A 25,393-nucleotide genomic window follows, 5' to 3' on the forward strand; every position below is an offset into this window, starting at 1 on the left:
AAGAAACATAATTCCTACACACAGCAATCTCGACTCAAACGCAAGGATTTGAGACGAGGCGGTTCGTGAGAGACATCCCTCTTGCTCAATTCAGCAATGAAAGCTGCTGGTTTTCAACATAATGTGCTTCCATAGTTCACAAATCTAAAGAACAGCTATAGTTATAACAATTCTGACTACACTTACAATTCTGGAGAGTAGAATTCAACATCATACCTGGTAGTCTAGCAGGAAATTCAATCAAACTTGTGTGCTTGAGACACCATCCCATGGTGATCAGAAAGTGGGCTTTGCCATTTGTTTATCATTTGAATGATTCCGCGGTAAATTGGCCTTGGGGATCAACAGACGAGTCAACAAATCCCACCAAAACAAGTTGAAATGAGATGGATTATTCTGGGAGTCTGGGACCACATCGGTACTCCACACACCATCAACATGCACCTTACCACTGAGGAATAAATCTCCCTTAGCTCATTGTGTGTTCCCAAGTCTATGGCCAAATGGAACATGCTCCCACCATTTCAAGTAAGGATTGAAAAAGTTCTATTTGCAGGCTCTATTGTATTATTTTTACTGCCATTGCTCCTGAGGGCATACTGTCCAAAGGAATAAATGGAGAAAGGCCCCAGGGAAGTATTCTACATGGTGCCACAGATCCCTGAACGATGGAAATCCAGTTTTCATTTATCTTGGTAGAACAAAGACGTTACAATTAAATGTGTTAAATCAAAATCTGTATGGAATATTTATGTTATGCTGACTGGTGTATATGTGACTGATGGTATATATATATACCATTTTATATATATATATATATATTAAAAAAAAAATTATATATATATATATATATAAAACAAGGCAGCCCAGAATCACCTGGGACTGGTGAACGTACGTCACCATCCTCACAAAATAGTGTTTTATAAAAATGAAATAAAAAGGAATTACAAAATAATTCAAAAATACCAAAATAATAAGCAAAGCTTATGTGTCAACTGAGTTTAATCGTTTACAGTGTCTTGTCAATGGATTACAGAGCTTGGTTTACACTCCCATGTCGTATTACTATTGGATCTATTCAATCATCTAATAAGATGGGGAAAAATAACAGATTCTATTTTGAAAATTCAAGATTGTGCTGTTTTGTTAAGTTAAGATTTATGTTCTTAATTAGACCTAGAGAGAGTATTACTCATCCAACCATGGCCCAATAAACTTGGGATTTGTTTTTCTCTGGATCAGTTTGTTCTATTGAGAAAAAAGCAAAATCAAGTTTGAATACAAATCAGACAATCTAGCAGGTTCATTGTTGTTGTTTCACGGGTTATGTTTTGTTGGAACTAATAAGGGTACTGTGACTCCACTGGAGAGCCAACGGCGAGAGACTTGACCACGGACGCTGTCTTGCGTTACCGTCGGGTCAAAGCAGGTTGTTGTCATCTGGGGACACAATCTCGGAACTGGGTAAGAAACAACTAGAAGCTGGTACTCAAGCAGGGAATTCAATCAACGTTGTACCGTGCGATGAGGCACAACCTTTTAGAAAAAAAGAGAAAGAGGGCATTGCCATACCTTTTGCCATTTTTTGAATGATTCCAATGTAAATTGTTCCAAGACGTCTCATTACAATAATTATTCCAAGGTTATCTCCCGGGTAATAATTGATTACATTTCCTCTCCCCTTGCAGAGTGGCTGAAAAACCCAGCTGACAGATTAATGGCGCAAGGTAGCCTGTGATATGATTTGCACTAGACAACTTAATTACATCGATCTGTGGAAGATAACAATGATCCTATTTGTGTAAACTAACTGAAGCCATGCATGCTAAAGGACGTTGTAAAGATCTCAAGAAAGGCCTCTGATTCCGGGACAATGGAGGTCAACATTAAATGTAATGTTAATAGTGATATAAAGTGATAATGAATATGTTTCCGCCACGGTCAAATAATCAAAAAATAAAGCAGTGTTTGTTTCCCTCTACTGGAGATTTGGGTGTAATGAACATAGTCATACCTGGTTAAGTAAGTATGCCCAATGATTTATGATAAATGTGAACGTTACAATTAGTATTTATCAGTTGTAAGAGTATTTTATTTATTTATTTTTTACCAAAGACGTATAAACTATTTCATTTTTAACATTTCATGATTTTTCATTTTGAACTGTTTAACCGTATTTAAATGAACTTAATGTACTTTTACAAGCACTATTTTACTTTATGAGGTTCATACAATAGTTGTTACATTTTTGTTATATTAACAAAAATGCTAAATCCTTGTTCCTATTGCCACGAAACTAACGCACTTGTGTACCTTATTCTACACCTCAGATAGATTCATCTGGTAGACTTTGAAAACAATAGGCATATATGATATCGATTACATATTATATATATATATATATATATATATATATATATAGTCAGTGATCATTATTCGATTAGTATTGACTATTTGCGTAAGATAAACAACACATTCAGTCTACAACTAAAACACAGATATCCACAACTGCGCAGCACAAATGTTGGAGTTAAACGTTTTTCTTTCAATTTATTTTAAACAAATGTACTTTTACAAGCACAATTCAACGTTATGAGGATAATGTATCCCATGAATTCCCCTGTCAAAGGTGAAGGCGCAGCTCCTCTCTTGGCAGTCGGATGACGTGGCTGAAGGTTGCGGACGATTTGGAAGCGGTTGTGTTAATCATCGCTGCAGCCAACGCTGCTGAACGTGAGTGGAGGGACGGCTCCACGTGACGTCCCCGAGTCAATCACACGCCTGTGCGATGAATGCGCACAGGTTCCTTTACGCCATATGCGTACGAGAGCGTCCCTTAAAAAATCGCTTCTGTCATACAACCAGGAAGGAGGTGGGATAGCCGTGCAAAGCTAACATCCCTGTCTTTTCGCTATTCTTTTGCCGAAAATAATGGGGTCTTCCAGGTGGAAGATTGCAGTGGCGGTGCTTTTCGTAATAGAGTGTTCACTATTATCTGCGGAGGCAGATGAACACGAGCATACGGTAAGACGTCTCTGAGGCCGGAGGGAGGGAAAGAGCTGCCCTGCTTGTATTGAAAATAATGGACGTGTCTGCTTAGTGTGAGACACGCTAACAGTAGCCTGCATAGCGAGAGACAATCAACAATAACGATATTAAACTGGTGACAACTCATTAACTCTTGTGGCAGCCTGGGGTTTTGGTGGTCTGTATTCTGACCGTTTAATGCTCGCGTTAACATTTCATCGTTACTTAGCGGACATCTTTCTGCTTGCTAGTGCTAGCTAGCTAACCCTAGCCACCTAGCGACCCCCAGTCAGTTCGGAAGCTGCAGACCCGAGCCCAGTTTTGCAGATAAACTGCATTTACGTTTGACATTTAACTATGGTTAATTATTTGGTTGCCTTTCTAATGGCATTGGTATCCTATGGTGTGGTGCATGTGTGAACGATCTTTGTTTCCTGTTCTCAAGCCGGTTCAGGGCCTTTTCGTGGTGATTCTTTCTTGAAAAAAGTCTGGTCTTCCACCGTTTAAATTAAGTGAATTGCTTTCTGCAGCTGATGCTTATGGCGAAGCTTGTTTCGTGTCACATAAATCTCATTCCAGGTGGTGCTTTCAGATGTCGCTTAGTATGGCTATTTTTATTTTATCCATTTGATTGTGGACTGAACTGTAGTGAACGATTTACACAAGTCTACAAAGTCTATTATTTCTTTTCTAAACCTACCAAATAAATATATATTGAAATAAACAACGCAACTGAGTGTTGCGTTGTCAACGGAACCAAGCTCTCATCTGTCTCCAATAGTTCGCCCTGATCTCTAGGTTGCACTTCATCCCTGCCTAAACTTGAATTGTTTATCATTTGGCACGACTCCATTTTTCTAGAAAATAAATTATTGGTTAAACTCTTTGGTTATTCAGCCATAACCAACAGCAAAGTGATCAAATGCTCCATTTCTTTCTACAGTACACAGACAAGGAGGAGGTGGTGTTATGGATGAATACGGTGGGGCCTTACCATAACCGACAAGAGACATACAAGTATTTCTCCTTGCCCTTCTGTGTGGGCACCAAGAAGACCATCAGTCATTACCACGAGACTCTTGGAGAAGCTTTGCAAGGAGTGGAGCTGGAGTTCAGCGGACTAGACATAAAGTTCAAAGGTATTTAACTGTAACACTTTGCCACCGTTCTAAATTTGAATGATCTCAACGTTGATTTGGTGCTCTCTTCTTTTTGTAGATGAAGTCATGCAAACCTCATACTGTGACATTGAGCTGGACAAAGCCAAAAGGGATGCCTTTGTTTATGCCATAAACAATCACTACTGGTACCAGATGTACATCGATGACCTTCCCATCTGGGGTAAGTGATACGTATTGCTCAGACAGTATTGGTAGTTTATTAATTGCTCAAAGCTTTTATTGTAGCTTGGAGCGATTGATAGGGTTTTTGTATGCCTGCATCTGTGAATCATTAAAAAGGACAGCATGCATGCACTAAATTTGTGTGTATTGTCAATTAGTTTGCATCTCTTTTATACTTGTTTGACTAGAAGCAGGAAACGTGTATACGTTTGACACCTCATGCCTCCTAGAACACTTGTTTAACCTGATGCTAGTGGATTAACCAGTTGTCAATCATTGTATATCGGGCCAATTGCCTCCTTGCTTGAATAGATTACTGTAAGTTGAAATAAGAGCCAAAACTGTTAAATCTTTGGAGTGTAAATTCTTGAGATAAGTTACATTTTTATAAGAATTGTGCTTAGTGCTGTATAATAGTAACATAATAAGCTGTTGAAAAGTGACTGGTGACTGTTAAAAGTTCACATGGCTTGTCATATGCCTTTCTTTTCTGCCACTCCCAGAGCAAATCCAACAGTGCAACTATTACCTGATAGTAATTTGAACAAAGGGTGGGGCAAGGGCTCTTTTATAACTCACTACATACGTCAAACACAATGTAAATCTGTTTATTTAGAATAACTAAATATGGACTTCAACCCTGTATCCGGTTTCTTGTATTTATGGTGGCTTTAATACCACAAGTGCTGAAAATAATGTAGGGAGTAGACTTAAATTTTCCTTCTGCAATGTCTAATAGCAGAGCAACATACCTGAATGCACGTTGGCTTGAAGGTGTATGAATATCTATTTATTGCTGATTCTATGGCCAGTCCACAGATTCACATAACATGACACCTACCAAACAGGAATGGTATTGCTTGCAACCAATGACCCCATTACCTCTGGCATTTTAAAAGCGTGATCTGTGTCTCGTTGATCAGGTATTGTTGGTGAGGCCGATGAAAATGGAGAGGACCATTACCTGTGGACGTACAAGAAGCTGGAGATCGGCTTTAATGGCAACCGAATTGTGGACGTCAACCTGACGAGCGAAGGCAAAGTCAAACTGGTGCCAAACACCAGAATCGCTATGTCCTATTCTGTGAGTAATGAATACTATTCATTCCTCTGGGATTGACAATGATAAACCACCTTACAAAATATTGTTTTAATGATGTGTTTCAACGGCGGCATACCACTGTAGAAATTCGCAGGTAAAATTGTCTTTTCCCGTGCGCAGAACAGTGCGTAGACGACTTGCCTTCTCTGAATCCCAAGAATTGGCTGTGGAAGTAGGACTGCAACTACCGATTATTTTAATAATCGATTAATCGGTCGATTATTTTTTTCGATGAATTGGATAAAAAAAAACATTTGAAATTGCCGCATCTTATTCAAAAACTGAACATTACTTCAAATTCACAGTGCAGACTGAAGTGTCAAAACACCAGGTTATTGCTCCAACGTCCCGGAACTATTAAAAGCAATATTAAATGATAAAAAAACACAACTGGGATAACACAAAAAAAAAGTATGATATACATTTATAAATACACAGTATATAAGGGATGTCGATGGTTAACCGTTTAAAGATCTTTAACCGGTTAATACTGTTAAAAATAAATAAAATCAACTTAATTTCTCTCAGATGACAGGAGACCGTCATTTTTATTGATATTGATACCATTTTCGAGACTCCTTAACGATCCAAGTCTTTATTGATACCACTATTGATACTTTTCTATTATTTTGTTGAAATATAACTTGTATTATTGCTTTATTTGCTGATAAGATGATCATAGCTCAAGATAGGACGTTAAACAGGTTATAATTCCATCTTTACATCTATTTTATTTTGCTGGGAAAACAAGTTTTCGCCAAAATTTCAAATTTCTTCTTTTTTGTGTTGCATTTGAAAACATCAATCATATTACTGAGCCGACCTGAACACGTCACATTTGACACTGTTAACTACTTTTTTTTTTTAAGCTAACTAGCTCTATATCCTGCCGATTTTAACATGGATTTAAAAACTGGATTACTATTTTTAACTGACGGGACTTTCTACACCGTCCAGTTGTGTGATTACTACCGCTGCTTTGAATGACTGTTGATGCACGTGGTGCTGGCTCGAGGCCGTCTGCACACCGTCTGCAGCAGCAGCAGCTGACAGAGCTTTTGGTTGGACTAGACGGATACTGAGTTGAAGGAGTTTTTTTTAACCCAAAGACAGTGAAGGTACAACACTTTTATATAGGCCTACAGTCCAGTGTTAGGATATGACCAAAATACAAGCTGTGGTCGCTCACATTAAAGCGCGCTGTGGGCGTGCAGGAACCATGAACCAACTTGTCGGCGGCTGGCTGTAAACAGTGCCACGCTTACGAGTGACGTATTAATTTAGTAATTATTTTAGTAATCGATTTTATCTATTCGTTGTTGCAGCCCTATGTGGAAGGCTTTCTTTATAATTTTCTCTATTGAAGACAGGTGTGTGTGTGTGTGTGTGTGTGTGTGTGTGTGTGTGTGTGTGTGTGTATATATATATATATATATATATATATATATATATATATATATATATATATATATATATATATATATATATATATATATATATATATATATATATATATATATATATATATATATACACATACATACATACATACATACATACATACATACATACATACATACAGTGACCACACCAATTGTTATATATTTCATTAGACGATCATATATTATCATTACATTAATAACTGCATTACACTAACTACAGCGATGCAATGCTTACAATTCATGTAGTTTCCTTTTATAATTTGATAAACTATTTAAATTATGGCAAATAACTCTTAACTCAGTATTTTTAACGTTTATTTCCTGGTCTGTTTAATATTTGATATACTCCCTAAAAAGTCTTCCAAGGAATCCAAGCGGTGCTTTGACGTATACGGCAACATGTAACCAATCAATTTAGGGACACACCGGCCATAGCTGGCTCTGCCCACCAAGTTTCAAAGGAAAACAACCGCGCAAGCAGAATAAATATCAAGAGTGTGCAAGAAAACACTCAAGAGCTTAGACAACAGTTGTACGCACAGGGGCCTCATTAATCGCGCCCGCAAGCAGAGAAATACCGCCCGTGAGTGCAGTGAAAGTACGCAACGCGCACAGTCAATTTTGCTCCCGATTTTTCGCACTGGTATGCCACCATAGGTTTTGTTACGGTATTAAAAAGACAAATGGCTAGCTTCTGGTTAATTTAATCTGAATCATCAATTAAGCTTAATGACCATAGAAGTGCAAGGCAGAACATTGCTGATTGTTGAACCCACTGCAGGTCAAGTGGAAGAAGTCGGACGTTAAGTTTGAAGACCGGTTCGACAAGTACCTTGATCCTTCCTTCTTTCAGCACAGAGTAAGTGGTCTTTGGTTATTGCAGCGTTAGTGGGCATTTCTTCAAAATATGAGTACATTTTACTACCAGACAGTCTGCTTTTTCTGTAAGAATGTGATTTGTTTTCCGCCCTATTACTGTTGCTGCTATCCAACAGAATTCTCCCCAGCACTTTATGAATGAATGCACTGAACCTACTTTAGCTGAATCTAGTGTGAAAAGTGCTTTGATCACTTATTGCCGGCTAAGAAATGCCAAAAATGTATTTAATTTAGGGAGTAACTGGTTTTAGTAGTTTCCAGCGATAAAGAAAATGTTGCCGATTTTGCATGTGTGATACACATGCAAAATCTAGACTTAGTGAATGGAGTTTGAGGGGGTTGCTCTGCTTTCAGATTCACTGGTTCTCCATCTTCAACTCCTTCATGATGGTCATCTTCCTGGTGGGCTTGGTGTCCATGATTCTGATGAGGACGCTGCGGAAGGATTACGCCAGATACAGCAAAGAAGAGGAAATGGATGACATGGTAAACATACTTGTCAGTTTGCGCTTTTTAATTCCTATTTTTAATGCTGAAATTCGTCACTTCCAACACGAAATGCTTTGGTTTAATATTCCACATTAATCTTAGGCACTCAAAGGCACTTAAAGTGATTGCTAGATTACAGTAAGGAAGTACTTCATGGTTTATAGTACATCCGTTGCAGATATTCATTGATCTGTATGTGTTGCGTTAAAGTTTGATTCCAGGACAATATCCTTGAAGGGAATTTCCTTCCCCTTTGTTTTTCTATTAATAATGTAGTTGGACCACAAATGAGAGAAGGGGAAAAATAAAAGCTACTCGACAAAACTACTACTGAAACGCACGGCCTAACGAACAAAGTAACAACACTGACTAGACTAGCTAGCAACTGTACCCGGAAGGTATCCCATGTAGTGTTTCTAGACGAGGGTTATCTACGTGTGTGGGCGGTGTAAAGGGTACCGTCAGCTAACCTAGGGCCCTTCCCTGGGAGGACAACATGGAGAGCTGGTAGCACACGGCTAAACAGACAATCACTTCAGCTGCAGCCTCTGACACGTAGCTTAGGCAAACAAAGTCCAGAGAGACTTCCTGGGATGTGGAGTTTTTATAACGTAGCTGATTTGGATTGGCGGTCTGGCCGTCCAATGAGGAACAAAGGAGGGGCGTGACCTGGGAAGATAGAGGGAAAATAAGACACGCCCACAAGCACACTCAGGCTTTGCCCATGCTTTGCCACTGGCCAAGCATGGGACAGAACACTGGCACTGTTCTTCTCCCTGAGTGACTGACGACAGTGAAGCTTTACAAATGAACCATCCATGCTTCACCATGGAAACTCGGTAGCCCTTGAAAGGGCTTCAGCGTGTTGTCCATGCCATGCCGCAGTTTCAGTTTGCTTCATGTGCAGCCTGTTTTGTAGCAGTCATCCACTTGTAACCAGGCCCCATCAACCCTGCTCCCCATCAGCTCAGACGTTAGGGCACTGCTGTTCTTAATGTTGTGTTCCGCCTGGTTCCAGGACCGCGACCTGGGCGACGAGTACGGCTGGAAGCAGGTCCACGGGGACGTGTTCCGGCCCTCCAGCCACCCCATGCTCTTCTCCTCCCTGATCGGCTCCGGCTGCCAGATCTTCTCCGTGTCCTTCATCGTCATCATCGTGGCCATGATCGAGGACCTGTACACGGAGTGAGTGGCCAGGGGCTCAGGGATGCATAGCGTTGGTCCTATCGCCATGACGTTTGGGGTTCTCGAGTCGCCCACTCTGAGACGTTTATGGGCTGTTTCTCTGCAGGAGAGGATCCATGCTAAGCACAGCCATTTTCGTGTACGCTGCAACCTCTCCCGTCAACGGCTACTTTGGGGGAAGTCTGTATGCAAAGCAAGGAGGTAGTTGTAAACCCTTCTCTCTTCTTCCTGAACTCTTCTCACTACTTCCTGTTTCACCGAGTCATTCGTTCTCTACCAAATTAACTAGGCCATTTCGTGCTTCTGGTGTGCCTTTATATCAAACGGTGTGCTATTGATTTTTGGCTGCTCAGGCAGGAGATGGATCAAGCAGATGTTTATCGGGGCTTTCCTGATCCCCGCGATGGTCTGCGGCACTGCCTTCTTCATCAACTTCATCGCCATGTACTACCACGCGTCCAGAGCCATCCCCTTCGGCACCATGGTGAGCTGCTCTCCTCTGTGATTTAGAAGCCTGGCCCCGGCCTCACTCCAGGAACAAACCCCCGAGGCAGAGAGCTCCGAGTCGGACGTGAATGCAATGCGTCTTGTTTTGCTTCTCTCTGTCCAGGTCGCCGTCTGTTGCATCTGCTTCTTCGTCATTCTGCCGCTAAACCTGGTGGGAACCATTCTGGGGAGGAATCTGTCCGGCCAGCCTAACTTCCCCTGCCGGGTGAACGCTGTGCCCAGACCCATCCCCGAGAAGAAGTGGTGAGTGGGGCTTGGATGTAGTGTGGTTGTGAAGCAGCACCTCTCCACCTGCAGCCGAAGCATCAAGACACACTCCCGCCGTGGTCAGAGAAGGGTGTCACCTTGAGTTATCTCTGTTGTATGTGCGGCATGCAGTGCACTATAATGGCTACAGAAAAAGGTATTTTACAGCGAGGCGTGTTCATACCAGTTTTGCATGGCGCGCCAGCATTCTTCCCCTTGTAGTATGTAAAACCGTAACTATAGACAGGTTTGAACTTCAAGTAAAAAGGAAATTGTGCCGGTATCGGCGGTCACGGTGCAATATAAGAAATGATGAACAATATAACAACAAAAGTATTATACCTTTAACGGGCCTCATAGCTTAACTTTGGCAGACACTGGTTGAGATGGTAGAGGATGATTTGGGCTGTATTTGGTTTAGTGTTAAGACATGCGCATATATACAAATAGTATCCGTATATAGTATCTGTCCAAATGCTCTTGAAGTACTTTTTATTTATTTTCTTGTTGCATTAAAGTCAAATGATGTGACTAATTACAATGTGCTCTCCTAGGTTCATGGAGCCAGCGGTCATCGTCTGCCTTGGAGGCATCCTGCCGTTCGGCTCCATTTTCATTGAAATGTAAGCCTTGTGTATGTGCTCTGTGTACCAGACGGTGTGTGTGTCTTTGGGTCCGTTTGTCTGTGTGTAATGAAATCCCCCTCACTCCTCTGTGCTCTGTCGGCCTCCTCGATTCCTTCCCCCTAGGTATTTTATCTTCACATCTTTTTGGGCCTACAAGATCTACTACGTGTACGGCTTCATGATGCTGGTGCTGGTGATCCTGTGCATTGTGACGGTCTGCGTCACCATTGTGTGTACCTACTTCCTGCTCAACGCCGAGGACTACAGATGGTGAGGCGCCGCCACGGCCAATACGTTGGCTTGATTTGTTTACGAACGATGGAAATTAGGCCTGCACGACAAATCCTTATAAAATCGTGATCTCGATTCACACCTCTGTGGATTAAATGTTTAAATTAATTCGATTTATTATATATATATTTTTTAATTTCTAAATTTCTCAGTTTTTGATACTGCACTTTAATCAGTTATAAAGGGCCATATGAAACCCAACGTGCTAGAGGTGCCAAAAAACTATGTTTGGTATTGCTATTTTTTTTTTGGTTATGGTTCATGTGTGCAATAAAAATTACATATCGTGAGAAAAAAAACGTGGCAGAGAATCGTGATATCAATTCTAAGCTAAAAGATCGTGATTCATATTTTTCCCGGAATCGTGCAGGCCTAATGGAAAGGACATGCGCAGGAAGGCCTCTAGTCCATCCCTGGTTGGGCTGTTCCATGCCCCCTGTAGAACTCATCTGATTAATTATTATTATTATTCATGTTTCTCTTCATAGGCAATGGACCAGCTTCCTGTCTGCAGCATCTACCGCTGTATATGTTTACATGTACTCCTTTTACTACTACTTCTTCAAAACAAAGTGAGTCCACCCACCTTCCCCAGGCAATTTCAACTTATCTTCTTGGAGATTGCTGTAGATAAAATAGTCGTTGCTCGATAGCAGAAATTGCAGTTGGTTAAAAGTTGATTTAATTGTTTTCTCTGAGAAACCACTTCTGCCGATTTGAATAAATCACGGCAATGCACATTTCCAATAACTATGCAGATAGGATGAGGATTTTCTTGTTTTTTTAAGATGTACTTTCGTTGTACAGAATCTTTCTACTTTTATCAATCGTTCTGGACTTTTTTTTTTTTTGGGGGCATTTCAGGCAGGCTATAACGACTAACATTGGAGGCTGTTATTTCCTGCCTGAAATTGCATGATGTTTCCAGCTAACTTGCTGCTCATCATACTTTGCTTTAATTTCTTCTCTGTGAGCATCTCTAAACCTGAGACACCAAGTTGTTGTTCTTTAAGGATGAACCTTAGAGGACCGGAAAAGCCTGCTGAAAGGGAACCAACGGTTCTTATTTTACATGTGATTTTATAAACTTTAAAACTAGTATAATTAGACCAGGCTTTTAATAGGCCTAAACAAAGGTGTAGTTTCACCGAACATTTAATCATTAATTGAATTATTGAATCTAATCTGGTTCATAATTCTAAACTGCGCTCTTCACACGGTGACTGCAGTCGTGTGCCCTGGCGTTCGCAGTCAGTTGGTCTTTCCAAGGCCCCATTTAAATACCTGTTATTAATTATAGGCCTATAGATAAATAACCATGGATGTACAGACAAGTACCACTCCCACTGAAGTACTCAACACAGTCCACCGTTTCACTGCTAACACATAGGCCTAGTTGTTGTACCCGTACTTAACAGTTTGACTGGTGTGACGCGTATCCCATTTGCTACATGAGAACCCATTGCAATAATGTAAATGCCTTACTTATCAGCCTCATTTAAGTTTGCTATGTAAAAATCGTACATTTAACATCAACAAGCCTCTTAGATTGCAAGTGGCTCAATTTGAACCGATCCCTTTTCTTTATTCCCGACTAGTCGTTGCAATACTCGACGGCTCAGTCGTAAGGAACATCCTATATACTATTCAAAACTAACTCATCGATTTGGTTTGACTGTTTCAGAATGTACGGGCTTTTCCAGACCTCCTTCTACTTTGGCTACATGGCGGTGTTCAGCACCTCCCTGGGAATCATGTGCGGTGAGTGGCCGGGACGTTCAAGGAACAGTCAAGGTCCTTGACCCTCTGTGTACGAATCACAAGGATTTCTGTGGTCCGTCGTGGGTTTATCAAAAGGTTGGAGGGGATATTGTTGTAGTTCTGTCAATGATTTGACACGGGAGTATCTAAGGTTACCATCCCATGCTAAAGGGCTTGATAACTGCTGAGATGATGGGAATGGACAAGGCTATTGGAATGGACAGAGTACAGCTTCTCCACCTTTTAGGTGGAGAAGCTTTATTTATGCTTTATTTACTGAGGGATCACTCTTCTCGCAGGTGCCGTTGGCTATGTCGGAACAAGTGCCTTCGTGAGGAAGATCTACACAAACGTGAAAATCGATTAGGACCGGGAGATCTGACCACGGGCATTCTGACCGAGGCGGCGGGCACAAGTCATTCTTTTTTTTTTCTCCCTTTCTTTTTGCAAAGAGATTTCATATAATCTCACTTTGTACAATGTCTTCTTTTCCCCAAATTTCTTCTTTCCAGAATGAGTTTCAATGCCGCAACACAGGTGAACACGGGCAGATGGCAAGGCGTGAAACATTGGTTCTGTTTTTAATCAAACGATTTGAAACAAATGTTGGGGCAGATGTTTACGGATATGGTGATTTCTCCTTCCAGTCCCTCCTGAGACCTGAGAACATAGATCTTTATTATTGATGGATTAGTCTCGCTCTCTTCAGTGAAGAGGCCTAAGTGCATGGAAAGCCTTTGTTCTATTGTACTAGAACATTGGAGAGGGAGGTTTGTGTCTGTGCTCGGACTTGATGCTATTTTGTATTACTGAGTCACACTGAATATGGCTACTATTGTTTTTCGGTCTCCTCACGCCCTTACTATAAACGACGGGGGAGTACATGCAAAGGTTGGTAAAAGATGGTATGCCCACAGCAGAGAAACGCCATGCATCCAACCTCAAGGAGCTCTCGATACCGTCCCAACACACCGTACGTTCTTTTGACAATGCAGACTCCGATTCAATATCTCATCCGTTTTTGAGGGAAGTTATTTTAGTCCTGCTGTAGTTTCTTTTTTTTTTTTTCCACCTGCTCAAAACAAATGATTAAACAGAAGATGAACTGACCCAACACTTGAGGTACGCTTCAACACAGATTGTTTGAAATGGGTGTTTTGATGTAGTTCCATTTCCCCTACGTAGTCTGTTTTCTTAGTGTTTGGGTTTGAATGAAGTCTACTTGTAAAGATAATATATGGATAGGTGGGAAAAGTGTATATAACCATAATGTACCTTTTTAGATGTAGATCCCAAATGTATTTTCGTTGTACAGATTTACTACAGGGTTCTTTTCTTTTTTAAACCAATCATTCTGTTCTGGACAGTTCCTCTTTTAGTTTAGTGTTTGGTGCTTGGGGTCGGGCTGGTGGCGCTGTTACATCCTGCCTGAAATTGCATGAAGTCTCCACCTAACGATGCGCTCATCATACACTACTTTGTTCCGCGCTGTTTGGTTTGATCTGAGCATCTCTGACCCGAGACAGCTATGCGTTTGGGGTTTGTTATTTTGGAGGATGAACAGTATAAAGAGGTTCAGAAAAGCCTGCAGAAAGGGCGTCTCCTCTTGTTTGTGTTTTACATATAATTTTATAAGCTTTAAGAAGACTCTCAAACCTCTGGAAAGCCGCCCCACACACACGTTTCGTTGCCTAACCCAAAAACATCTTTGTGAATGTCCAAAGGACTGGGAGCAGTAGTTTGTCTCCCTCCTGTAAACATATTGTACAGAGTGAAATTAATGTACACTTGATGTTTTCATTACCAGATGCAGAGTGTTTCAAATGCGTCCCAACTGTAAATACAGTATGTACCTTACATGTATGAAAATTGATAATGCCTTTGATTTTTTTTTTTTTATTTAACATCCCCCCCTCTTCACTTAAGTTGATTTCTTTGGCACCTCGTTGTGTACCAATGTCTTTTAAGACATTTAAAATCTGCATATTAACTTGCTGTAAAAACAAAATAAACATGTTTATGTACAGGGGTTATGTAAGTGTGGCTTTGTTACTGTTATGTAGAATGATGGTCAATGAAGGAGGCATCTCTCAATTACACTGAAATATTTATTACTGAACTAAGCATGAAATAAGGACAAATGACACTTGATCTATGACAGGGTACATTACGGTTTTTGTAGATGAGGATATGCCAAATTAGGGAACTTTTGACACATTTATTTAGTTAACTTTCTCAAAGTACTCCTTTGACCCTTCAGGGGTTGGCTTGATCTGCAATGGAAGAGAAACAGTTTCACTTGTTTGGGCGTCTCATGGATTAAGTAGAGGGGTTCATAGATTTGAGTTAAATGACATTTCATGGGGCATTATCACGCTACCAATATCATTTTTTGGGTCAATTTCAAGAAGTCAAACATGAAAGAAATCATAAATCAAAAGAAAAGTAAAACTAAGTCGGTGTCAAGGAATTGTTAATCCTGTAAGCATTGCTTATGGTAACACCGGCCTGATACACGAAGAGGCTTTACTCAGTTGTAATGGGGGTGAGTATTCCCACATTGACTTGAATGGGAATCTGTTCATGAGGATGGGGCTCACCGTTGGGGACTTTGGAGTCCAGCTGGCTGGGCAGACTTCTCCGTGAGTCTCCACGAACTGGAAGGCCTTGACCAGACGGAGGGTCTCCTCGACAGATCGGCCCACCGGTAGGTCGTTCACGCTCATGTGCTTCACCACGCCCTGGGGGTCGATGAGGAACAGTCCCCTGGAGGAACGCAGAACCACTATTAACATTGACATGAATCGAACATATACACACTTTTTGTATCACTTTGACATTGACAAAGTAATGTCAGTTAAAAATATATTAAAGAAACATTATCGTAATATTTTTGTGTTCTCCTTCAGACCACTTTTAGAACTATGTTAAACTGATCGCTTTTACCTCCTCAAAACTTGAATTACATTTTTTTTTAAAACGTATGTTAAAATGTGTGAACATAAAAGGTAATGTTGATTCACAACAGCACGAATACATTTGTGTGAGCTGTAACGATCCCACTGAGGACCATGAGGCTGAAGTAGGGACATGCCTTAGTGCGATACCGGGACCCTCCAGTAGGACGCCGTAATCCCGGGAAATCTGTTTGGTCAGATCAGCAAGAAGAGGGATGTGGAGGTGACCCAAACCCCCGGCCTAATAGGGATGAAAGGGTTAGACAAGAGACCAACTAAAAATAAATGTATACAACCGATCAAAGGGATTCCATGACTCTTTTCATGACAACTAGAATAGGGCACCACAAGTACAAACACACCTTAAGTCAATGTGTCGGTTATTCAGTGAATATTAAGTGGGTCAACGTACCTTGCGTGGAGTGTTCATCCACGCCAGGTGGGAGAAATGAGAGTCCACAGACACGCCCACAACTTCACAGTTGACATCGTGGAACTCGCTGGCTTTGTCACTGAACGCGATGATCTCAGTCGGACATACAAAGGTGCTGCAAAGTCGATTAAAAAGAAGTTTGAGTTCAAAGACTCACTGTGTCATACATATTACCATAGCATAGCACAAGACCTGTTTAATAAGCAATTCAATATTTGGTTAAAAAAATAATCATATGCATCGTGAGGCCTACCTACTGTGTAACATTAGGTAATTTACAATGATGCGATGAGGGCATTTATGAGAGGAAAGTCCTGCTACTCACAAATCCAGTGGGTAGAAGAAGAGGACAAGGTATTTGCCCTTGAAGTCATCCAGGCTCATCTCCTTGAATTCTCCATTGTGGACGGCTGTGCCTTTAAAGGCCGGTGCGGGATGAGTGACCGCCACAGCAAATCTGGCTGTGCCTGAGAGGGTCAGTTAAGGATAATATTTAGCCAACCTTTGCAACCATCGGCTCTGGTTCCTCCTGGTTACTGTGCAAAAGTTGAATTAGCTCGTCAGTAAAGAACACATTGAAAGCAAAGTTCAGAAAGTGTACAGAAATACCGTGAGTAGACCCAATGAAATGTATTTGCCAAAATTCTAAACAAATTATAATTATTCCAAATTCAAAATATAACTCACACTATTAGGCCTAAATATCAACCTCTTGAGCAGAAATGTATAAAGGCATCATTGAAGGTGGGCTTGGACTGAACATGGTACATACTGGTGGAGAAACAGCCTCTTTGCAGGGCAGTGCAGTTGGCCGTTCTGGAAAGTCCTCCCGCTGCGAGTCTTGCCTACACACACGGATCATAGTTCAATTTGTGATATTGAATTCCCCAGTGAAGAGATATAGATTTCCCCTGCCATTCAAAAGTATATCATTAAATGATTCTAACTAACAAACTTCTCAATGACTTCTACACTTGCAGGGTATTGCATATGACATGTCATGCGCGTCTCCAATTAAAGTGCGTAGAAAGCGCCTAGACATGACTATAATTCATTCAAAATGTTGTCGCACTAAACCGAACGACTGACCCTATTTGTGAGTAAAATATATATTAAAAAATGACAAACATGGACAACAAGTCTTAATTAAACCGTGTCCACTTACAGAGGTCTTCAACAGTCTTCCTATGGTGGCTGCCATTTTGGATGATGACACTGACAGCCGGTGTGCTCAGTAAGCTTTTACGTTGATTATCTGCGCATGTTGTCTATAACATATTCCAACGCAAAAGATTTGTGTATTTTGTTAAATTAAAATCGTTATTTATAAAATGGTGTGTTTTAAAACATTTTCACGGCATGGGAGGCGAAAATATAGTATGGCAAGGTATGCGCAAAATTGGCGCAGAATAACGCTACACAGCAACGCATGAACAGGCCCGTCCCACAAGGCGGAAGCGATTTTGTAAATATAACTTGACCTTAAAGCATGGGAGAATCTTGGGATAATATGTCATAGTATTGTATACTTAATATCATTCAACGTAAATAATCTGCAATAAACGGGTTGAAATGGATCCCAACCTGCAGTACTGGAAAAGTGAGGGGCAGGTAATGTGCAAAGCAAAGTACTGCATCCCATAGAGCCTGCACTGAGCATCATTCATTGATTTCATAACGATATGGGATGCTTCAATGAGGCTCCCTTGTCTTTATCAATCATCCTATCACCCTATCAATCACACTGTCAATATTGCTTGTGATATTCCTTTAAAATGTACATCTGAACTCTTTTTCAGATGTTCCTTAGTCGACTTAAAATATGGGCTAACCTCCTTGATCCAAGTTCCTTGCTCTCCTCAAAAGTAAGTAGCAGACGTTTTAATGACCGTAGTGTTTTATCACTGAAGTCCAGGTATTCTCTAATGTTTAATTTCGCTTAGGCTGAAATAAAGAACGCCCGTGTCACTGTTAGCAGTGTTGAGAAAATAAATGAAAAGGTAAGGAACATGGTCAACCCCCAATCTTTTAAATACATCATAGTTAATTAAAACCTGTATGCTAAATATTGTTATTTTGTCCTATGATAGGATGGAAGTGCGTGGACCTTATCTCTTGTAAGTGGAATGACAACACTGAAGTAAGAATTGTATGCGTAGATTGCAATTCAAGTGATGTGGACTTGATACTACCAACAGATCTACCAAGTCCTATTGGTATTAAGAAAAAAAATAGAATTAATACAATAAGGTTGATTTGATTTCCTGTCAAGAGGAGGAGATTGTATGTGGAAAAACTATTTCCTAAATGGCCCAAAATAGTGAAAACAACAATGATGTTGTCATTTCGAGGAAAATCTCAGAAAAAAGTGAGACTCTATCCAATCATGACAAAGGGATGGTTGTGGATGAATCTATTATAATGGGACCTCAACCCTCTCTCCTGGTAAGACATTCAGTAAACTGTCTAGTTTTGTTTCTCCAACAGTCCTCTGTTCATGCTGACTCTGGGGCTGTGCTGCCATTTGCATTCCGACCTCCAGGTAGATAACCCAACTATCTTTTTAATGCCTACTGAAACTTTACATGATCTTTTCATTTAGTGCTGCTAACAATGCTATTTTAACTATCTTTTTTCAAAATGTTTTCTAGCATTATTGCCTGTATCGGCTCCTTTGGTAAGAAAATGTATATTAATAGTGCTGAATCTATATTATTATATTATTCAAATAAAAATATGTTCTATTAATTTACATAGATGGGTAGTACTATTAACATTGGCAGTAAAACACAACTTTTTCCCAGGTCGTTGCCAGCTTGCTGCCCCACAGCAGTGTCAAGTCTGCTCTTTTTTGTCAGGTAGAAATCCCATTTAACCAAACATAACAAAAAAATATGTCCAAATAATCCTCAGATGATTCTAAAATAAACCCTCTTTTCTACAGTTTTTGTTGCAGAGTTACATGGCTGGATTTAACCATGTCCATAGAAATTCTTCTTCAGAAAAGGTAATCGCTCTTTTTTTTTTTACAGTTTTGTTACTGATTTATGCCAAAATATGAACATATTCAAACAAAAGACACAGTTGTATGCTTAAAACAGGTCTACACCATGTGTAGGCGGTAAAGACCTCTGCAAAGTGACAAGGGTGTCTGCCGTCTATGCGATAAACCCCATTGCCAGCCCGTTGGACAGTTGCATTATTTGAGGAATTGCAGGAGATAGGCCTGCTGAGCTGATCTCCTGTGGGTTCGTTTGCATTATCTGCCTTTTCATTCATTATCTCTCACCGGCAGGCCAAGAAGATGTCGTTGAAACAGGCTCTTTTGATCGGAGGGTCGGTTTCCTACACAACATGTGCAGGGGTGGGTACTGCTTGTTTTCTATGGACATTGCATTTCGATCGTCAACCAAACTGCATATATTTTTTCCCCATTGCAACGTGATATCCCATAACATGGTGTACTTTTGTTGTATATTGCACATATTAAAAGAATAATGCAATAAATGAAATAAAAATCTTCATTATCCAGGCACTTCCATTCATTTTAATCCAAAGATTTGCCATCGGCAGCCAATCCTTGCTGTTCTTCTTCAGGTCGATCGTGCCGGTTCCTCTCTCAGGCAGGTCATTTGTTTGTTTAACCATCTACTCTTGCATGAAACTCAAACTCAGGCCCATTGTTAACTGCGCTTTTCTAAATGAAACCAGCTCACATTAAGTTGTGAAACCTTCCCCAGCTGCCCTGGGCTTCTTCAGCGTGTTTACCATCAGGAGTGAAGAGTCTGATAATGGAATCCAGGTGTTTGATTCCAACGGCGCTTCTGTAGGAATCTCTCGAGCAGCTGGAGACAAAGTAAGGATTCAAACCCTCTCCCTCCCGTTTCAAATATGTGACGCAGTGCATTTAACATGCTTTTGACTCTTGCATCCAGGCTATAAGGGACACTGCGTGGTCAAGAGCAGTCCTGTTGGGTGCATCGGCCGCTGTTCCTAACCTTCTGGTGTACCTCACGGGGAAGTAAGTCTGTCCTCCCCATGGTGGCAGTGCCCTTCCAGCCTCTCTTTGGACACATTTGATCTGTGAAGCACACCTGTTGCTACACAACATTTTTCCTCTGAATGTTTCATGACTTGGAGAAGGGTTTCATTTAGATTTATCTGTGAAGACATGATTGATATTATATTAAAGTTGAAAATTCCAGCTAATCAGTGTTGGTTTACAGGACGAGATTGTTCAACCAGAACTCCATGCTCAGAGCACCTCTTCGCCACGTGAGCACGGCAATGGTCTTCGGAATGATGATTCCACTGTCCTTCAGCATCTTCCCCCAGCTGGGAACGGTAAGGCTTCATCTTCCCTCTCCCTTCCATACTCCACCAGGGGTCGGAGACACCACACCTCTCATGTCCTCCCTATTCTGCAGATTCAAAAGGACAAGTTGGAGAAGGAGCTGCAGGCGGCCACTGTCGATGGCAAGCTGTTCTACCACAGGGGGCTCTGAGGAGGCGTTGGACCCCTGTGGCTTTACCCATTGACTCCAGATAACCTCGCACACCAAGACATTGAAACCATCAGTCCCATTGTCGTTCTGCTTTATCGCTTCCTGTCCAGGAGTATCTGATGCTGTTGGTGTTTTAAACGACAAATGGAAGGGTAATATCTTGGAGAGACATGAAGAATATATAGCACAACCTGGGCAATTATTGTGCTTCTTAGCTTAAATTAAACAAATATTTGTATTAAAATCCACTCATTGTTTTGATAAATGTATTTAATGGATGCATGGAGTGCAATTCTTTTTGCTAAGAAAAATTAATTCATAAATACATTTGTTTCCAAATGTAAACTACATATTATTGCACAACACAGACTAATATAAAAATATTTAGACACAAAAATACAATTTTGGGCATTTGGATCTTCAAAGTAAAAATGATTATGCAGAAATGTCAACAAAACTAACTGTTCATCCCTGGGTGCATTTAGCATATATTACAGTACAGTCAAGAAGTCAGGCCTAAACCAAAAGGAAAATTGTGATTGAGAAGAAAAATACATTATATTGCCTGTACTTGGGTGGAACAAAAGTTATTAGTAAAAACAGAAGATTGAAAACTAATTCTCCCAACTGAAATATTCCTTTCATAACTTTCTTTTGAACAGTAATAGCATTTAATCCCGCTCATGTTGTTGATAATGGCACTGTTTAGAAGCCTAGGTGCATTCAGTGAGTCCTCAGGATAATCCCTAGACAGTGAGGAAGTCCCGTCCCGTGATAAGTATGTTTGCAGGTAGGCAGAAGTCATATCCTTAAGAGCCTCTCAGCGGCCGCCAGGTGAAACAGGAAGTTCTCTGTGGCGGGGGGGAAGTGATGTTTCTTCAAACCTTCTACCGTTATTTTAGAATTTTCACTCTCGTCCGCCAGGGCCATCAAGCTAGCAAGTATCTCTTTAGTCTTGGTAGAAATGTCCTGTGAATTAAAAATGGAAAGTAAAAATAAAAGTTGAGAAACGCAACAAAACAGAATATAGAAAACGATTGCACCACTTCAGGGGTTGAGCAGACTCAAAAGAAACAAGAGCTCTGCTTTTTTTCTTTGAGAGTTGCCTCTTTAACTTTACTACACAAAACTAAAAGTGTATCTATCTTATGATGCCTGACAGTCAAATAATTAATGTTAATGTAGGCCGTGAGGTTGAGGAGTAGAATCCAAAGGTGAACTTTATGACTTCATGGTTAGTGTTTTTTTTGTTTAACATGAAATTAACGAAAAAACAACAGCGATCGCGCAGAGGGCCATCTCCGCAACAATAACATTTCCAGCTGTCATTTCATGTTTGATTCCCTCCGTACATTCTTACCTTGATCACCTGAGCATCTGTTCGCTCAGCATCTTCCGCTGATTGGACAATAAGCTGACCGATGTCTTTATGAACCTTCCCCATAGCCATGGCCTCTGTGGCAGCAGAGGGGAAAAATGAAGGAGGACCGTTTTAAACCCTGGTTTACTTGAAGATTCTAAGTGTTAAGGGCTGATTATGGTTCCAAGTTCACGCAACGCAATGACTACGCAGACGCTTCTACGCAGTCGTGAACCTTTATGGCTCTGAGTCGGGTTTTAGTGAGCGGACCAATCGCAGCCCTTGCTGCGTCGCCTCGACGAATGGTTCAAATTTTTGGGAGGCGCACGTCCGGCCCTTGCGGTGGACGCAAGGAGGGTCCGCAAGGACGTCACGGGTCAGTAACACCCTTGCGTTGCGTGAACGTGGGACCATAATCAGCCCTTAAGTGTTAAACTCAAAACTTTACATTTGATGTTCAACAAACCTTTGGCGTCGGGAGACACAGTGATTGTGCTGTCTGGGAGGTTCACATACACATCAAATAGATCTGCCATGTTGCCGACCTCTGGGTTGGTGAACCCTGCCACATATCCTAGAGAACACACAACATGTTGGTTTGAAAATAACCTCAGTCTTTACGGAGTAATAGACAAGCAGAAAGCCCTTTTTCATCGCCAATGAAACGCCCAAGACCACCATTGTTGTCAAAAGGCATATTGAAAACCTGTCCGGGCCTGTTTCATTGGGGATGTTGGCAAAAAAAAAAAACACCCACTATCAGTGATTTTTCCATCACCTTTTCACCGCTTGAGTAAATGCATGATCAGGCATTGTTTAATGCTTGAACCAAGGCAAGGTATTTGTGATGTGTATTTTATAGTGTATGCATGGACATGTTGGCATGCGACAAAACTAAATGAAAGAAGTCCCTCAAAAGTAGATCATTAAATAAAAAAATAAAATAAAAATCTGTTTTAAAACTAATTTACTTTATAATTTGACTTTAAAATGTACATTTTAAAACATGGTAAAAAAAAAAAATTGCCCCGTTTCTTTTATTTTTCTTCATAATTTCATATGATGTGCACTTCAAAAACATTGACCCACCACAGGTCAAGGCGGGGCAGCTGCCAGACCCAGTTGACGCCCCAGTCTGTGGGCTTCCTCACCTGGGCACTTCCTGAGGTCGTCCAGCTCCACCTCTCTCAGGTGCATGTAGGGGTGCAAGATCGACCAGTCTTTCCTATGCCATGTAAAGGCAGGCAACGCTCTGGGGAAGACAGAATAATTTGATAGTGATGATTTTCCCCCACCCACCCACCCACCCACAAGATAGGCAAGGCAACCGATTTCAAACCAGTCCTTCCATTTTCCCTTTATTCCATAACAAATAGTTACCTCGTAAACTCCAACAGCGCTTCGATTCGAGGATGATGCACAACGATTCTTTTCTTCAGCATGAGGGCTGTATACAGGATAATGGACTCCATTCCAAACTGGGCCACTACATCTTAACATAGGAACATAGTGGGAACCATAACTGAATGATCTGGATATCAAGTCATTATCTTGACTCTCAGATCATTCACACATGGGCAGAAACAATCAATTATTGTATATTTTACCTTTGAGGGAACCTGCTAAATAGGCCCGCCTGACATCATAATTCTTGATAAGAAATGAGCCATTTTCATCGCTTTGGCAAATTCCCTTTGTTAGAACTGAAATGTAACTCTCCATCATTTTCACTGGACTGCCATGTTTGATATACAATCTGCAGAGGGGAAATAAAAACGCTGTGACCGCACAATCCTCTTCTGGCCAACATGCAAACAGAGGTATACTGAGTCTACACTTTACCTGCATAACACTCTACTCAAAGCAGCGTATTTCTCAGGGTTGAAGTCTTTCGCGGTGACAACTAGTGAGAAATGTGTAACCTAAGGAGGAAATGCACACACCAAATTAAAGATGTGTTCAGCCAACAGACATCAGATGAACTCATTAACAGCTGCAATAAGAGTGTATCTTGTAATTATTAGTGCCCCTACCTTCTTTAGGGCAGTCGGTTCCTGTATTTCCACTGTGGTAATATAGTACCAGGTCCGGCGGAATTGGCCGAATACAAAGGAGTGGAGGTCAACACCCTCCTGGGTCAGGCAGCACTTGCTGAGGAGGATCTGTCTCACTTCCGCGGTGATAGAGGGGTAACACCACACCCACAACGTGTCTCCATTCGCGTCTTTCTCTTGTGTTAACAAAATAAAACCAAGTAAGCATTGGGAGCTTTTGGAAGATTTGTGACCATATCACCTATCTTAACATAAAGTTGGGCCTGAAATGTTGGGAAACAACCTTGTAAACCAGGAGTCACTCACGTGTGTTGTTGATCACAATGCTATCATGTGATTTCATTTGACATGCCAAGGCGCCGAGCTAACGTTATTGCACGTTTAAGCAAGCTAAACAGAAGAAACATATTGGACTAAGATGAGATCTACTTACCGATTAGTCCGACGCTTAGCATAAGGTGTGCTTCAGATGATGCCATATTCCATACCTGGAATAATTGACAACCATACCTTGTTAGATACTTGAGGGTGTCAGCAGAGATCCTGCACCTTATTCAGTAAATATGAGTGCAGTGCAAAGGTAGTTTACCTTGTCCTTCGGCCAATTCACAATATATAACTGCGGTGATTGATCAATATATCTGCCTGCTCACCACCTAATGTACATGAACTTGAACAAGGGAAGTTATCTTGTCCTGTAACTGTCAGCAGACTTTGCTTACTTATGCAGGTCCCTTCCGTTTTCCTTAGTCGAGATGTTCGCTGGGAGGAGACAGGATGGTCGCAACCAGTCACAGGGATGGCATTGTTGCACATGCGCAATATACATTCATACCGGGTTGCCAGTATTGTGGTCGGTCACAAGATAAGTAATAATGAGTAATATTTTCTTCCGTTGCCGAAGAAAAAAAGATAATATACAGATATACATATATCATATACAGATAAGATACGATTTTGACAAAGTTGATCTAATAAATCGACACAAACCATTATCTCAAATTATACTACTTCATTAAAGTAAAATAAAAAGTTAATTAATAAATACAAATAAATAAATATAAATATTGGCCTATATATGTACTGTTATTTGTTAACAAATGTATAGCAAAAATAATAAATGCAATAATAGAGCACAGTTCAATTTCAATGTTGGAAGTTGTCTTTATTTCTTTGCCTTTTCAAT

The 25,393-nt window shown here is 40.8% G+C and overlaps 4 protein-coding genes across 5 annotated transcripts; 2 read left to right on the forward strand and 2 right to left on the reverse strand.

Moving 5' to 3' along the window:
* The first annotated feature begins 2,854 nt into the window (after window positions 1-2,854).
* Window positions 2,855-14,927, forward strand: tm9sf3 (transmembrane 9 superfamily member 3). Of its 2 annotated transcripts, none has more exons than XM_079729109.1 (15): window positions 2,855-3,024; window positions 3,971-4,166; window positions 4,246-4,368; window positions 5,294-5,454; window positions 7,696-7,773; window positions 8,148-8,291; window positions 9,301-9,467; window positions 9,574-9,668; window positions 9,821-9,951; window positions 10,078-10,217; window positions 10,775-10,843; window positions 10,970-11,116; window positions 11,626-11,709; window positions 12,822-12,898; window positions 13,198-14,927. In XM_079729109.1, the coding sequence occupies exons 1-15, from the start codon at window positions 2,932-2,934 to the stop codon at window positions 13,263-13,265; spliced, it is 1,773 nt and encodes a 590-aa protein (XP_079585235.1). In that variant the 5' UTR covers window positions 2,855-2,931; the 3' UTR covers window positions 13,266-14,927. The 2 variants fall into 2 exon arrangements, with proteins under 2 accessions (XP_079585235.1, XP_079585236.1); XM_079729110.1 differs by having other exon boundaries at window positions 8,148-8,279.
* Window positions 14,928-15,003: 76 nt separating this feature from the next.
* prdx3 (peroxiredoxin 3) lies at window positions 15,004-17,494 on the reverse strand. The gene is made up of 7 exons (XM_079729884.1): window positions 17,454-17,494; window positions 17,061-17,133; window positions 16,614-16,755; window positions 16,268-16,403; window positions 15,993-16,096; window positions 15,499-15,664; window positions 15,004-15,171 (listed from the first exon to the last, which is right to left on the reverse strand). The coding sequence occupies exons 1-7, from the start codon at window positions 17,487-17,489 to the stop codon at window positions 15,121-15,123; spliced, it is 708 nt and encodes a 235-aa protein (XP_079586010.1). The 5' UTR covers window positions 17,490-17,494; the 3' UTR covers window positions 15,004-15,120.
* A 264-nt stretch (window positions 17,495-17,758) lies between these two features.
* sfxn4 (sideroflexin 4) lies at window positions 17,759-20,937 on the forward strand. The gene is made up of 14 exons (XM_079731025.1): window positions 17,759-17,899; window positions 18,088-18,153; window positions 18,232-18,288; window positions 18,379-18,405; window positions 18,776-18,830; window positions 18,940-18,965; window positions 19,093-19,146; window positions 19,233-19,295; window positions 19,584-19,652; window positions 19,821-19,911; window positions 20,029-20,144; window positions 20,224-20,309; window positions 20,515-20,632; window positions 20,716-20,937. The coding sequence occupies exons 1-14, from the start codon at window positions 17,861-17,863 to the stop codon at window positions 20,791-20,793; spliced, it is 945 nt and encodes a 314-aa protein (XP_079587151.1). The 5' UTR covers window positions 17,759-17,860; the 3' UTR covers window positions 20,794-20,937.
* Window positions 20,938-21,091: 154 nt separating this feature from the next.
* On the reverse strand, window positions 21,092-24,949 carry dennd10 (DENN domain containing 10). Its single transcript, XM_079731093.1, has 10 exons — window positions 24,797-24,949; window positions 24,641-24,695; window positions 24,187-24,383; window positions 23,996-24,075; window positions 23,761-23,909; window positions 23,534-23,645; window positions 23,305-23,405; window positions 22,620-22,727; window positions 22,154-22,248; window positions 21,092-21,762 (listed from the first exon to the last, which is right to left on the reverse strand). The coding sequence occupies exons 2-10, from the start codon at window positions 24,684-24,686 to the stop codon at window positions 21,595-21,597; spliced, it is 1,056 nt and encodes a 351-aa protein (XP_079587219.1). The 5' UTR covers window positions 24,687-24,695; window positions 24,797-24,949; the 3' UTR covers window positions 21,092-21,594.
* Between the last annotated feature and the right edge of the window lie 444 nt (window positions 24,950-25,393).

This window comes from Pollachius pollachius (genome assembly GCF_949987615.1).
Source record: "Pollachius pollachius genome assembly, chromosome: 2".
Lineage (NCBI taxonomy): Eukaryota > Metazoa > Chordata > Actinopteri > Gadiformes > Gadidae > Pollachius > Pollachius pollachius.